Source organism: Oncorhynchus nerka, linkage group LG11 (assembly GCF_034236695.1).
Source record: "Oncorhynchus nerka isolate Pitt River linkage group LG11, Oner_Uvic_2.0, whole genome shotgun sequence".
Lineage (NCBI taxonomy): Eukaryota > Metazoa > Chordata > Actinopteri > Salmoniformes > Salmonidae > Oncorhynchus > Oncorhynchus nerka.
The window spans coordinates 36,430,201-36,445,105 of NC_088406.1; the positions used below are offsets into that span (position 1 = coordinate 36,430,201).

General features: G+C 40.7%; 1 protein-coding gene across 15 annotated transcripts in view; it reads left to right on the forward strand.

Moving 5' to 3' along the window:
* The first annotated feature begins 8,192 nt into the window (after nucleotides 1–8,192).
* The window catches only part of elna (elastin a), a 102,127-nt gene continuing 95,414 nt past the window's right edge, over nucleotides 8,193–14,905 (forward strand). For 12 of the 15 annotated variants that reach the window (XM_065024472.1, XM_065024473.1, XM_065024476.1 and 9 more), the window contains exon 1: nucleotides 8,194–8,499. In XM_065024472.1, the coding sequence (XP_064880544.1) occupies nucleotides 8,424–8,499 (76 nt within the window). In that variant the 5' untranslated portion in view covers nucleotides 8,194–8,423. Of the gene's footprint in view, nucleotides 8,500–14,905 lie in introns of all 15 variants that reach the window. The other 3 variants (XM_065024478.1, XM_065024479.1, XM_065024487.1) reach the window with 2 other exon arrangements.

Consider the following 14,905-nt stretch of genomic DNA (forward strand, 5'->3'; position numbering starts at 1 on the left):
ATGGGTCAAAACGGACTGTTGCAATTTTTTCATCCTCCAATGATTTTCCTCCTCTGCTAACTATAAGTGGAGAGAGAGAAGGAAACAACTTCCCCCGTTGTTTTTTATTTTATTGGAAGGACTATTGTTCTGTAAGTTTCCTCCGAAGTAGAGGAAAAACAGGGTCATCTACAGTGGCCTACTATAGCAGTCACTATAGCAGTTCCGGAGGGTAAAGAGAGAGAAAGAGATGGGGGAGAGAGGGAAAGAAAGAGAGAGAAGGATTGTGGTTGGTGTGGCCTTAATTGGTCCCCAAGGTGGATGTGGCAGTTCCTTCGTGATTGTTTCTGCGAGGCAGATTGTCGGCAAGTATCTCCTCTTGGAGTGGGTCTAGTGTGAGAATATGCCAGTTTATCCGGGGATTGGGTCTGTTTTTCAAATTCCTGTTCCACATTGGTGTTAATGAAAGTCAGCCATCACCATCCATTCATTGCTCTGTATCTCGCTCTGGGGGCAGACTGTAAAGGGGGACAAAAGGAAGTAGTAACAATGTCCAGGAAGTGTGTATGTATCAGAAATGAAAGGCTATGAGACGAGGTCCACTTAAGCATATGGATGGTGGTACAGTATAATGGGTCAGGAGGTACTTTATACAGCAGTGATTCCCTCTCCCTCTCTCTCTCCTGGCCTCTCTCTGGTGGCACCCTGCCGGACCAGCATGCCTGCGTGTCTTCTAGAAGCCCTAAGAAATCTGCTGATAAGTCCCAGCTCAAACATTCCCCAAACATTCTAAAATTATCATTATTAGTATTATGAATCTGATATCATCGCTTCGCTTCAGTTTGCCAATTATGTTATTTTTGTTGGGAAGGGATGGGATGGAGGAATAGGCTAGATGGAGAGAGAGAGAGTCCGGGTGTGGCAGGGTAGTGTGAAGTAGGCGGAATACCATGAAAATATTGTGGATTTTGTAGACAGGAAATGTCAACGGTCAAGTGGAATTATGTATATTATGAGGTCAGAGGTGAGCAGATTAGTTGTACTGTAATACCATGACATATAATGCACTTATCTACTTCTCTTGTCTGGCAGCTTCTTTCTTGAGCTAAAACAATGAGAAAGACTAGTCGGCTCATCGAGACTGTTTCAAAGGGAACTAGTGTGTTAAATCATAGGGCAGAAATGTCTGCCATGCTGAAATCTGAAGTTGATAAGCTTGTTGTTTAGTTCCCATAGCCCTGGGAAACGCATGAGGTTTGAGTACCCTGCATGTAACCCAGAGTAGGATTTCCTTTAGAGGAAAACAGAGTCATCAACTACAGTGTACTACTATAGCAGTCACCCACCCCCCAAAGTTTAGCGAAGTCTTGTTCTGTGGTTACTATCCAAAGATGAATCTAAACCTAAGGTTGGACTGCAGAAATACTCAGATATTCTTCAGAAAACCTTTTCATGAATAAATTAGCCTACAGGCCTTCAGGTTATGTTTTTGAGGGCCAACACCTGCCATTGGTTTATGAGAACATGATCCCTAAGAGGCTTAGACCTGAATGTTCATGTCATTGAAAGTATGACTAAAATGTAACCACAAAGGCTGAAGTAGAAGAGGGAAAAAACTCCAACAATAGCATGAGCTGCTACATGCACTTTGAATTGGATAAGAAGGATGAAATTTACTTAAACCTAAAATTCTTGTACAATTTCCATTCAAACATAACTCGCCCATTCTGTTGCCTAGTCCGGGTTCTACTCTGAACAGTATTCATCGCCCTCTTCATGGTGCCCACTTGGGCTTGGATGCTTGATGAAACACTTCGGACCCTACATTGTGGAGGCAGTAATGTCATTGCAGAGGAACAACATCTGGAGTGTGGTCTGGGAGTCTCGAGAGAGTTCTGGAGGCTTGCCAGTGGGCCCTGTTCTGTTCAGCCCTGGTCGGCTCTGTTCTGCTGTGTTCATCCAACGGTGACAGTGGGGTTCTATGTTGACATTCTAACTGGAAGGAACAACCATCTGCACCATGGCCATGGGCTCTGGAACTTGCTGGAGCTCTGGAACTCTTTGCACATGTGTAGGCAGGGTTCTACCCAAAGAATGTAAGAGTGGCGCTGCGCCATCTTGTGGACTTCCCACGCCACTATGTAAAAAATCTATAAAATGTTTTATTTGTTATCATGTAAGGTTCTAGATTGAGGGAAATGGTGGTTGCAGGTGTTCAAAAACACAGTACTCAGCAGCACCACCTTGTTAAAAAATCCTGGGGAGAACCCCGGTGGGGTTCTGAAACTCTGTTCTCTGTTCTTGAACTGTGTTCTGACTACTCTCCAGTCTTGCTTATTGACAGGACAGTCTAGAAGACAGGACAGAGATCATGGAGGTGCATTCTCAGCTTGAAATGGAAAGTATTTAACAGATTTCAGATGAACCTTGTGAGAAACTATAAGCATCAGGTTTTGATCAACCTCCTTCAATCCCAAATAGAATAGAAGCCATTGATCCTGCCAGTTTTGTTGGTCAATTGTGACTCATATATGTGTTTTAAGTCTGTCTGGACAATGTCATCACCACTGAATCAAATGAAGATAAACTGCTTGCAACTAGGGCATGTGCATTTGCAACGTCTGGAGAACCTGAAAGGATCGGCCAAGCCCAATCTGTGATTATTGCACCGATAACTATCTCAGTACAGAGCCAGTGCTGCAGAACCCCACAGAAGAGACGTAAACACTTCTCCATCAATCAACTGGAACAAAGGATCATTGTACCACTTTGCAAACAGTGTATTCAGCCGTAAATTTCGCCTTCATGCTTCAAGAAATACGCAGGAAAACAACACCATCTGTGTCAGTACTTTATCTCTTTGAAACTTAATCCTTCTTCAAGGCAGCTGAGCCACTTCACTCTACATGCTACTGATAAAGCCTAAATGTTTCTGATAGGAGAACGGATACTGAGACTCTGGCTGCCCGATTGTATGATCTGTGTGAGTGGGGGGTGACCAGTACATTTATTAATTAACACTGAATGTATTCAAAGTTTTTAACTCTATTCCTAGAGTACAATATTAAAATGTATCAAATAACTAAAGTAATATCTACAGTAACATTGTTATTCCTCTCGAAGCTACATACACACCCTGTTGGATGTTTTGTGTAGGTCAAGATCTGTAACTGATTGTTCGCAGGTTGGAGTGCATCTACATTTCACTGCAATTACTCATTTGTTAGCCTAATTAATCACATTGCTATCCTGATTGTGCTAGCATGGACATTAGCAGCCAACACAGGAAGATATGCCAGATACGGGTCATTTTAAGGTGCAGTCATGACCTACGCTGTAACTCCATGGGCCTCGAAAATGCATCATACCGGTTTTATTTCGGTATTTTGAAAGTGAATACTTTATTACTGACATGCGAAACATTTTGGGACTATATCAACAACGGCCTAATGAAACTGTCACGTCCTGACCATAGAAGGCCTGTATTTTCTATGGTAGAGTAGGTCAGGGCGTGACTAGGGGTTTTAGTCTAGTTTATATTTTCTATGTGGGGTTCTAGGTTTTATTTTCTATGTTGGGGTTTGTGTATGATTCCCAATTAGAGGCAGCTGGTAATCGTTGTCTCTAATTGGGGATCATACTTAAGTTGTATATTTCCACCTGTGGGTTATGGGATATTGTTTATGTTTAGTTGCCTGTTGGCACTGCATTGTCGTCACGGTTCATTTATTCTTTATTGTTTTGTCTTTGCTAAAGTTTCACTTCTTTAATAAATTATGTGGAACTCAAAGTTCTATAGCTGCGCCTTGGTCCGACATTCATTAGAACGAACAAGAGAGAAACAAATAACAAAATATACTTTTTGCGTGGAGTTTTTCTTTAATATATAGTGTGTTGTTATTGTCTCAATGTCTTGAACTACTGTATATTGTGTACATCTAGCTAGATAATAGTATCTTGTAATTTACAGTGGTGGAAAAAGTACATGTATATCAAGCTCTATCAGAGAGTTTGCAGGTTTTCAGGCAATTCAAGCAAAGTAATAACTTTCTCTGAATGCTTGGTTTAGACAAGTCTAGTCTAATACAGGCATCATTATACTAAATACACTTAATCATGCTGTCATTTTCTCATCCAAGTGAGTGAGAGTACAGTATGCTGTTGCAGTCATTCTGATTGTGTTAAATGTTCAAAATAACATTGCTTTACTGTATAGTGCTCCAGGCCTATTCATTATAGATCATCTACTGGACTTGCATTGTATTAGCACAAGGACAATGCCACCATATTATTTATCCTCAATTCCACTATTTGTTCTCTGTTGCTCCCTTAATTTTGGAGATACAGCATCTAGCTATTAAGAAAAAGCTTGTAACATTGAAATAGGAGTTTATCCAGACTTCAGAGGCATTGAACTATGGGAATCTGGGGCTATACTCGTTCTGTCTGACCTAACTCCCAGTCTGCTGTGCAGTGTAATGGTGCCGAAGCACAGACTAGATCAAGGCCTACTTCATCTGCATATCATCCTGGGATGCCAAAACCTGTATCTTGGAGTTGGGAGGGGGGTGGAGAAAATGTGTATGGGTGAAGGGGAGTCGATGTGAACAATCTATCACCATGTATCCACACGTTAACTCAGATCCATTTGAAGCATTTGAATACGCATTTAAAAGTTTCAAATCCTTCTGGTTTTGGGGCCCTCACAAAACTATCATGTTCATATAAAGACACGACTTAATCATATTTAGATGCACCGACCAATGAACGCCAAAGAAAACAGATGACAGCCCAAACTAATTATTATTATTTTGAGCCTGGGCAAATGGAGCAGTTGTTGCTTCTGGACTGTGTTTGGTAGAGAGAATTTTTTAAATGATGCATGGCATTAGCTTGATCTCAAGATGTAGGTGATTCAGGAATCCACAATATCTAGATGATTGACCTGCATTTTAACACATCTAGCTTTGTCTGTTTGTTTTTCAGATTCTTCACCGATCTATTTCTTAGTTGTTTAACGGCTGATTCGTATACTTCATACACTTTTGCCAACTAGTCCAAAACAACTACGTTCATAATCATTCTAAATATCAATGACATGTTGGAACACATGCCGATTAAGATAAACAAATTATTTGTGATTGCACTCATTGCCATAAGTGCTCTGAATAAAATATAAATGTATTAATTTTAAAAAAGTCAGCTATGCTTGCTTATAAAGCTGATTAAGCTTAACTAAGCTAAATTTCAAATGATAGATTTATTTACCTGTTAAAATTCTCTGTATTGTTTTTCTGCCTATGATGATGCAAAGAGATCTGAAATGGTTAGCTAAGATGTGAATGCACTGCTGTTCCCTGAATAAGATTGTCATTACTAAACTACATTACCTTTTGAAAATCATAGTCAAATCAAATACATATCACTCATTCATTTATTTGACGTTCAGGTCTACGTGGCCCCCAGTTGTCCTCCCCCAAGGAGGACTTGTCTACAAACAGCTTCAGTCTTTCTGGCAAAATCGCCAAGCAACCAAGCCCAAAGGAGGAGCACAACACATGAGCTAAAATAGAGATTTAGACATGTACATTTTGGGGGGAATTATTTTTTTACCTTCTTTACCTCCCAAACAGACTCGTCAGTTGGGGCTATTAGTCTTAAATTAAACATTGGAAGAATAGTGCCGTTCATGATACAGCATGAGGTCAGATGTCCTCGTAATGCTTAGGGTGGTAACTAATGATTTACTGTAATGAGAGAGAAGGGAACTGTACAACTGTTTTTCTGTAACACGGGGTTTTACATTATTTATTCAGTATGACCGAGTCCATTGAGGCAACAAAGAAAACAGATTGTTATTATTTTAGTCACAAAGGCTTTGAGAAATACCATTCCGCCCACAAAAAAAAGATTATTACGCTGATAATAACTTGTTTATAAGCAAATAAATGTCTTATCTGATACAGGTTTTGTTCAAGTTATTCCCACTGGCTGACCTGAAGGAACCCCCTGGATTTTGTGTTGACCTTATGTTCTCTAATTTGTTGACCTTATGTTCTCTATTGCGAAGCCTCTATACAGTACAAGCCAAGATGATTCTGCACCCAAAAGAAATCTGAAAAAAAACGAACAATTAAATCCACTGAGGTTGATAAGTTTGTTTGTGAATGGTCAAAGGCCCCTTGCAACTGGAAAACAGTAGGTAACCTGAGGCAAGCCTGACTTGGAGGGGATCAACATCAGCGAATCTTGACCCTAATGGAATATGTCACCACCTTAAAGAATACTGTTTGTCTTGGGCAACAGGCCCTATTTGCATGTGTGCTACAGCTTGTGTCAAGTCTATTTCTGAAAGAATAATGAGTGTTGGCCCCGACTCCTGCCAGAGAAAGAGACCCTGTTCAACCCCCCCTTCCCACCTCAAAATCCAAATATGTGTCCCAAGACACAAGTGAAGGATGGACAATGGCAGCCTTGTCAGCGGTGAGTTGTTTGTAAAGTAATAGGCTGCACTTGCTATGTTGAAGTGAAGCTGTTCACAGGTGTTTGGAGAGGAAGTGACCTGTGAGTCACCTGCCAGTGATCTACTGTACCTCCAACACAAACTCCAACCGACACAACAAGTCTGAAACCGAAGACTTGAGTTGTGGTAATCTATATTCTCCCCCTTGTAGGAAGAATATGTTGACCCCACAGTGAACCCTAGAAATGAGACCCTATTTGGTAATCATTGACATTAGGGGCCTCTTTGGTGCAGTGCTGAGCTAGCCAAAGTCATGGTTTAGTAGCACTGGTTTAGTGAGATGGCACAAAGCTCTAACCTGACAGTCATGGCCGACTGAAAAGTGAGAAATTTCAACCCAAGTTTTGGATGGAAGGTCCAAGTAAACAGGAGGTTCGGTTCCGCTTTTACTTTATGAGCTGGCTAGCTAAATACATTTTTCCATTGCCGAAGAAGCATTTCGTATTGCGGGTGACACTAAAGCCATAGCACTTGAACGCAAATGTTTACCATTAAGTACTTAAAGGGATGGAGAGGGCTCCCCCACACTCCATTAAAATAAACCTGTTTGCAATGGAGATAGGAGATACACTGAGATTGTGTTACAGCAATCCATATATTACCTTTAAGGGAAAGGGGGGCAGCTCAGTTAATTATTTCTCTCCTAATGCCTGTACAATATGCTGACTTTGGAAACTCTCATAAAAGAGGAATTTTGGCCATGAGCAGAATGCTTTCTGAGATTCAGGGGCAGCAACAGGCGATATCTACCCAGCAGTCTCTCTGCTTCCATGGAGACCCCATAGGTAGGGTCTGTCGTCAAAACGTTATCGGAATGCCTCTCAAGCTGATTAATAGCTCAGAGGTATGTCCTTATCCTGGCAGGGTAACTCAGGACAGTAGATTGTCAAACTGTGTCAAGGTTGTGAATCGGAATGGGCTGCTTCAAGCTTCGTTTCTCCATAGGGGGTCACAGTTGGAGATGTAACTGTATGTTTATGTTTAAACATTTACACTGTTGACCCGGCCGGCCTAGCTGTTAGGCTATTCAGAACAACAGTCTGATGTTTGTTAGAAGGCATTTCTCCCACTGCCATGTCTCTATCTGTGACGCTGATAGTGTTGTCACTGCCCTTCTAGAACCGCTCTTCACACTTGGCCCGGCGGGCAGGCTGCATTGCTATTTCTAGCCTCTGCAGACTGCCTACTGTCTCTGTTAAGTTTCTGCCTTGATATTTGGTGCAAGTTTGTTATTGAATTGAGGTCTAAACTCTTTGATAGTTGTTCCCTCTATCTGAAAGGATTTAGGGTCATCGGTACACCACTGAACCTACAGAGAGAAAAAACTAAAGAAGCAATGTTGTGTTGCTGAAAACTCACTACTCTTACTGAAAGAAACAGTCATGGAAAACAGGTAATTTCCCAAGATTTGTTCAATGGTTTACTCTCACTCTCTTTCTCTTCCTCAGTCTCTCTTTTTCTCTTTCTCCCTGTCTCTCTCTCTTTCTGTCTCTCTCAATGTGTACTTTAAAAGATAACTCTTCCCTGAATCAATGCAAATGTCTGGCAGACATGAGGGGGGTGGGAAGGAGGGGGTCTCTCCTTCTGTCTCTCCCTCTCGCTCTCCTTCCCTCTCTCTTTCTCTTCTCTCCCTCTTCTCTTCTCTCTCTCTGGCAGCAGAGCTTGCTCTGTTGGCAGGAGTCACTAGAATAAAAACAGGAACACCAGACATAGGGGAGGGGAAAAAACGAAGTGATCCATTGAACCGAAAGTCTTTGCCCTCTCTTAATTACGTAGTGTCCCATAACTTTTCTATTTTTTTCACTTGTTTTTTCCTATTTTTTTTCTTTCTTCTGTACGTAAAGACCTCTGGTTATTGGTAATTAGCTTGAGGAGAATAAAAACAGCCGATCAGGAGAGGGGTGGTGCATTGTGGAGCGAGATGGCTAACAGAATGGTTCTATCACTCCTTCATGGATTCTTCTACCTAGCTCTGATTCAGCCCTCACTTCAAGGAGGTAGGTGTGTGCCTAGGTGACCTCAGCCATGACCTCTGCTACCTAGATAGCAGGCTTAGTTTAGAACAGGTGCAGGTCTGTCTCTGTGTTTCTCTTTACGCTTCTCAGTTGTTACACAGACACTTTAATCACTCCAACCTATATGTTGTGTGTGCAGTTCTGCCTATTTCATAAAGTGTATGGTATATTTGTCATGCATGCATTGATATATACTGACCCTGTCTTGTCTGTTTATTTTGTCTACAATACCTGCTGAAGAAGACCTGTCTAGGAAGCTATTCAGATAACTCATTTCTGGGCATAATTCTCACAAATCCTATGCAAAACCTTTTCTCCATATAAAAGCAAAAATGTTTCTCTCTCAAATACCCTTAAAATGTTTGCATCTAAAATATATAGCATAATTCTAACTGAATATTACTTTTGAAAGCTGCACTTACAGTATGACGATTCAGTAGTCTTTATTCTATCTGACTGTCTGTACAAGTGTCAAAGGTTAGCAACAAGATTTTAAAAAGCACAACTTTCCATTGCACTTAAAGTTCAAGATAACAACATTCTGTTCCATTGCATTGCAGATGCACCGCTCATTGTCTCGGTTATAATTAAAAACACAATGGTAATATGCTCCATATTAACATGTGCTTTGTATTCTTGTAGTTGTGGCTAATATTGTCCAGGTTTTGGACCAGATACAGTATTTATGCCTGCAGGCTTAGAGTGGTTGTTGTGGCGTTTTTAGAGAGCATTGTCAATGTCAGCAGATTCAGTGTCTAAATACAGATATCATAACTGTGCTTTATGCAGTCTGGCTCGTTTCTATCCAAGGTACGTATTTCTCTTTTAAGAATTGTAAAGGATTTATATTGAGGATATGTTAAAGCTAGTCATTGCAAACATTTGTGTCACACCTGGTAATATTGATCCAATAATTGGATCTCCAGCGATTTTTTCAACTTGATTTTATTTGATGACTTAAACAACAACATAATAGCTTAAATTTAAAAGTGAAATGAAAGGATTGTGGAGGTTATAAAACAAACGTAAATTGTATTTAATTTATACGATATCAGATAAAGCAGGAGGAACTGGCCAAAAACGGGCTTGTGTTGGAAGTGCTCTACAGGAAGAGTGAACTATAAAATATGTAGTCATCATCCTACACGTATAAATACAGAAATCTGAGCGACCTGGCTTAGTACAAAGTGACGTATGTTTGGTTTCTAGACAGGACAGTTTCCAACAGGTTTCAGTGTTTTTGAGTGTGAGTGAAATCAGGGGCATATTCATTACGCCGATTCTGTAGCAAAACGGAAGCAAACGGAACGAAACAGGGAGGGACCTAACTGAATTTGTCCAATAGAAACTCTCATTTTGCTCTGTTTGCTTCCGTTTGGTTCTTAAATGGTAAACGGTTTCTGTCAGGCCCCGGAGGGGAGTTGTCTGTATAGCTAGCCAGTGTAATGTAAAGCCCAGTCCCTTACAGTACTACAGCATGTCAGTGTGCATGAGAGGGTCCCTCTTTTCCGTCAGCTACAGTACATCATGTAGAATTGACCCATAATGAATTCCCATGTGAACGGTGGTGTGGATCTGAGCTTGTGTTATTCTTCTGTTCCACAGCACTTTTAAAGATGTATTTTTTTCCCTCAAAATAATGAAATCATCTTCTGTTCCCCAGCTGTTAGTGTGAGTCCAAGCTATTATTCTCTCTAAACTGTGTCAGATGGAGTTATAGATGGTGGAGCTGATACAGTCCATATTAAAACCCATGACTGGAATATTTTGCCCTTATATAGTCTTATATTTAACTGTATCTTAATCGGTGGCTGGATGTGCAATGTTAATGAGTGTGATGGAAGTATATGGTCAAACTTAATTGAGGTGATGCATCATAAACTCTACATACAGTAATGCATCAGTAATGTGACATGTCAGACACTTGTTATAACCACCTTATGACAAATTCATCTAATTTTGACACGACATAAGCATTTATGATGCTTGATACATAAGGTTGTAAAAACCACAAAGTAACGTGAAAACCTATCTCCTTTTTATTAGACTTTATTGGATAGCAAGTTAACTTGCATGTCAATAGAAACCCCATTCTCCTGTTATTTGAAAGCGGATCTCTTAGATAAGATATTTACTCATCTAATATTGTTTTTTCCCTTTTTGCCCTCACAGCAGTTTTCTTCAAACTCTTCTTTGCACTGACCTATACCGGTGAGCCAATTGCCTCGTCCGAAACAAACAGAGCTCAGTTCAGCTTTCGAGAGCAGCTCAGCTCAGGCAGAATGTACAGCGTACAGATGGAGGAGCCAGCGAATATCAATATTGGCTTAGGACCCAAACTTTGATCTTCAGTGAATATACAATCCATCCCTATCAAAGTTGTTTTGAGGTGCTGAAACCAGCTCCATCTGTCTCCGTCTGTGAGTGGAAGGTTAAGAAACCACCCTCTTTCTCGTTCCAAATAAGTGTCAATTATCTGAAAGTAATGCAAACCCCATTAACACCAAATCACCTTTTTAAGAGGGTTCGGCACCGAAAAAACCCTCTGCTTGCTCATACTTTGGACAGTTATCATGAGAATGGATTGGAGACTGTTTTCTTGCGAGTGTAAATGAGTTATGATGCTTGAGGGAAAGTCCGGAAAGGAGTTGGTTAATAAATATACAGCTTGTCAGTATAACTCTGTCTGGTATCCCTGAGCAGGTACTGTACTGTGGCAGACTGCTGCTCTGTCTTACTTCAAGTTTTTTTTTAAACATTCCCACAAACAAACACCATCTGTCAGACGAATAGATTGAGGATGGGATGTTATTCTGATCAAAATAAATCTGAGGAAGACAGCTGGGGTTAAGTGGCCTCTTCCTCAAAGACACAGTCCCAAATGGCACCCTATTTCCTACATAGTGCATTACTTTTGGGCCCGTGTCAAAAGTAGTGAACTATAAAGGGCATAGGGTTCCATTTGGGATGCAGCCCTAGTCTGACTAAATTGAATGCAGAGACTACAGTTGAATAAAGATCTCTCTGTACGACTGCCTGCTCTGAGCACATTCTGTTTGATGTAAATTAGCTAATTATCTTTTCATTAATGGCGTTTCCTGTGGTATCCACTCCCATCATATGTTTACCTTGAAGTGTCTGGATAGTATGAGGCTTGTGAAGGAAAGACCAAACATTCTGTCAGCTTCCAATCCTACTGCCAATCCCCTCTGAGAATAATAACTATCCTGGCCTTCGACAAACTCTTCTCTCACCCATACTTTTATTTTCTGTACTTAGTCACACAAAGTAATGTAATCAGAGTTTGTTCACTCTTTTGCATGTTAAATTGCCAAGAAGGGTATCAGATGTCAGTGTTTCATTTCACACCTCAGTGTACTATGTTACTTTAGTCCAGGCAACTCCATTCAATGACGGATTTCAAAAACCGTGCCAGAGTCATTAGTTTCTGTTTTATGACAAACACTGTTAATGACATAACCCTGACAAGCATGCAGAGGCCTGCAGAGGATTAAAAATAACAAAAGTTCCACCGACTCCGTTAATTTCCTTCCAGCCAGTCTCAATAGAATTAAAAGCCTGAGTCGGTTAGTTTTGTCCTGCATGCAGTGCTGCCTGGATGCCCTGGAAGCCAGTTTGCCTCTTTTGGCGTTGACGCTCAGGCCTTCAGGACTTCAGAGGATTCTAATCCATTAGTTCTCTCCGTCAATGACACTCTCCTGGCCGCAGTTGAAGGTGAAGGAAATCATGGCAGATGGAATGGCACACCTCGCCTGTCGGTCGGGCAGACTGGTGATGAATTGCCCTGGCTTGCTGTGTTGTGTTGCCCCTGCTTCACCACTGGTTGGGTTGGTAGATTCCCAATCTGATTATCTCAACTCTGCTCTACTTTGTTGAGCTTTGCAGCAGCTCTCTGGTTCTTTATTGGTGACGTGTGTTTGTGAGCGAACCACCTTTCTGGGCTTAATCCCTTTGTATGAGGTGGGTTGCCAGGAAGGGATAACAGGATTAAATTGACACCCTGGTGTCTCGTGGCCTGTTGGCAGAGGGGCTACTGCTCAGTGCCATGGGGCACCTACTTAGGGGAAGACTTAAAAGTAATATGAACGGATCACATCTTCTTCAAAACTGAAACGACTGAATCCACTTAAAACTATTAACAGGAAAAAAATGAAGTTTTAGACTCTTTAGAGGAATGGATACACCATCTGCATTATACCTTGATTGGGACTTGAGTAGTGTTCAAAGGGAGGGTATATTACTGCTAACTTTCTAAGTCTACCAGTAAATTACCAGACATTTTGTATCTTTCAAGGATTTTATGTAATTGGTCGCAAGACATCTAGAGGCCCTTTTGGGTACTTCAGATTATCACAGGTGTCTGTAATTATCTCTGGCCCTCTGTGTTGCTTTTTCACACATCAAATATATACAATTATAAAATAAGATATAATTTTTTTTAATAGAATAACAAAGCTGTAAAACATTTTCCTAAATATCAACTTAGTGAATACCATTGGTGTTTAATATGAGTTAGCATGAAATATCCTTTATATATTTTATTTACTTTTTTACTATGTCAATATGTCTTTGTTGTTAATGTTTTGGCACCAAACTGGTGGCAGTTGTGAAAAAAGTCAATTGTTGATTAGATGTTTTTTTATTTATTCATTAGGCTAAGTGTTACCACTCATGTACAATATGGGAAAAAAGGCAAAAATGTTCAAGTATAAATTACCAAAGTTACAATAGATTGCCATACATTATTTGTTAATAACCAAAATTACTGAATGTTCCGGTACCTTTGGTAAATTACCGGTACCTGCGCAACCCTGGTCTTGAGTTATACTCTGAGAACCAGGCCGTGTGTACATTGTTGCTCCATGACCCCTTTCAGCACTGGAGTGAGCAGGGGCTCCTGGGTCGCTGGCAGGAGCACCCTGGGGCCGCTACTGGAGATAAGACTCTCATTCTGCTGTGTTTATTCATTACTCTCACACACTCACTAGCAAGACTGTTAACTGCTCTGACATTCTCTCCAGTATTATATTAAAACATGCTCTCTCACTACTGCACTCTCTCTCCCGAAGCCATTTTAGAACAGGATATTGCGGCTGGGAAATCACTTATCCAAACATCTGAAGCGCAGAACATGTAGCATGGAGTGATTACTTACACACTGGTTATAGATTCTGAGCATCACCATTTTTTGTAACTATGAGTGTTGTAGAAACCAAACCAGATTTGGGATGGATGAGTTGGTTTAATAGACGCATATTTCAAAAGTAGAGCCCTGGAAATGTCCAGGCTGTACGATAGCTCCCTGACTGTTCTGTACGCAACACACACTTTTATTATGTGTGTCTACAGTATGTAACACAGATGGGATGTTTAATGCAACCCACTTACAAATGTATGCCTGACGTTATACTATTTATGCTTTAACATGCTCACTACTGTAATGTCACAGGTTGATCGTAAAGACTTGACATGAAATCTTCGGGAAGAAATACTACAACATTACACAGCACTGCCATAATCACTGCCCATAAGTCCTTACCGTGGTGAGGGAACAAGCATTATTACATGGTTTGTTTATGACCATGGTTTCGGTTGTGGGTAAATGTCAACCACACAAGAATCTCCCTGGAGATGTTTGGTCTGCTGGCAACTGGTGCTAAATGCTCAACAATGAAGCATACTTAGTTAACCCAGATGATTCATTCCGACCAGACTGAACAGCACTGAACAGCACAGTGAGCAGGCCCGGCCCCCAAACCTGGGTTCAAATAGTGTTCCAAATCATTTACAATACCTTAGCTGGGCTTGATTGAGCATGCCTTTTGCAATGGAATCAATAGTATTTAGTATTTTATTGGGATCCCCAATTAACGGCTGCTAAGGCAACGGCTACTCTTCCTGGGCTCCAAACAGGAAACAAAATACATAATATGCATAACACTAAATAATACTACATCATACTCAGATGTCTCCTGCCTTATGACCCATTCTAGCTCACAGAAACAAAGGCTTGTGCAAGGCCACCCGCCTACATAAGAGAATATATAATACAGTGCAAATTACAATTCAAAATATATAAAAATGTCTGTGTCTCTTCACAGTTACCATTTTGCTATAACGGTGTACTTTTATCTGATTTTTAATCTGTTTTTTATTTTGCTAGCTTGAGTTACCTGGGCTGGCAGAGAGTTTTATGTAGTCATCGCTCTATTTAATACTATGCGTTTTTCTGTTCTGGACCTGGGGACTGTGATTGCATGTCTTGTGTGGTACCGATGAGTGTCCAAACTGTGTGCCAACTACTTGAGCAGACATTCCGGTACCTTCAACACATCAACACCTCGCACAAAGACCAAAAGTGTCAATC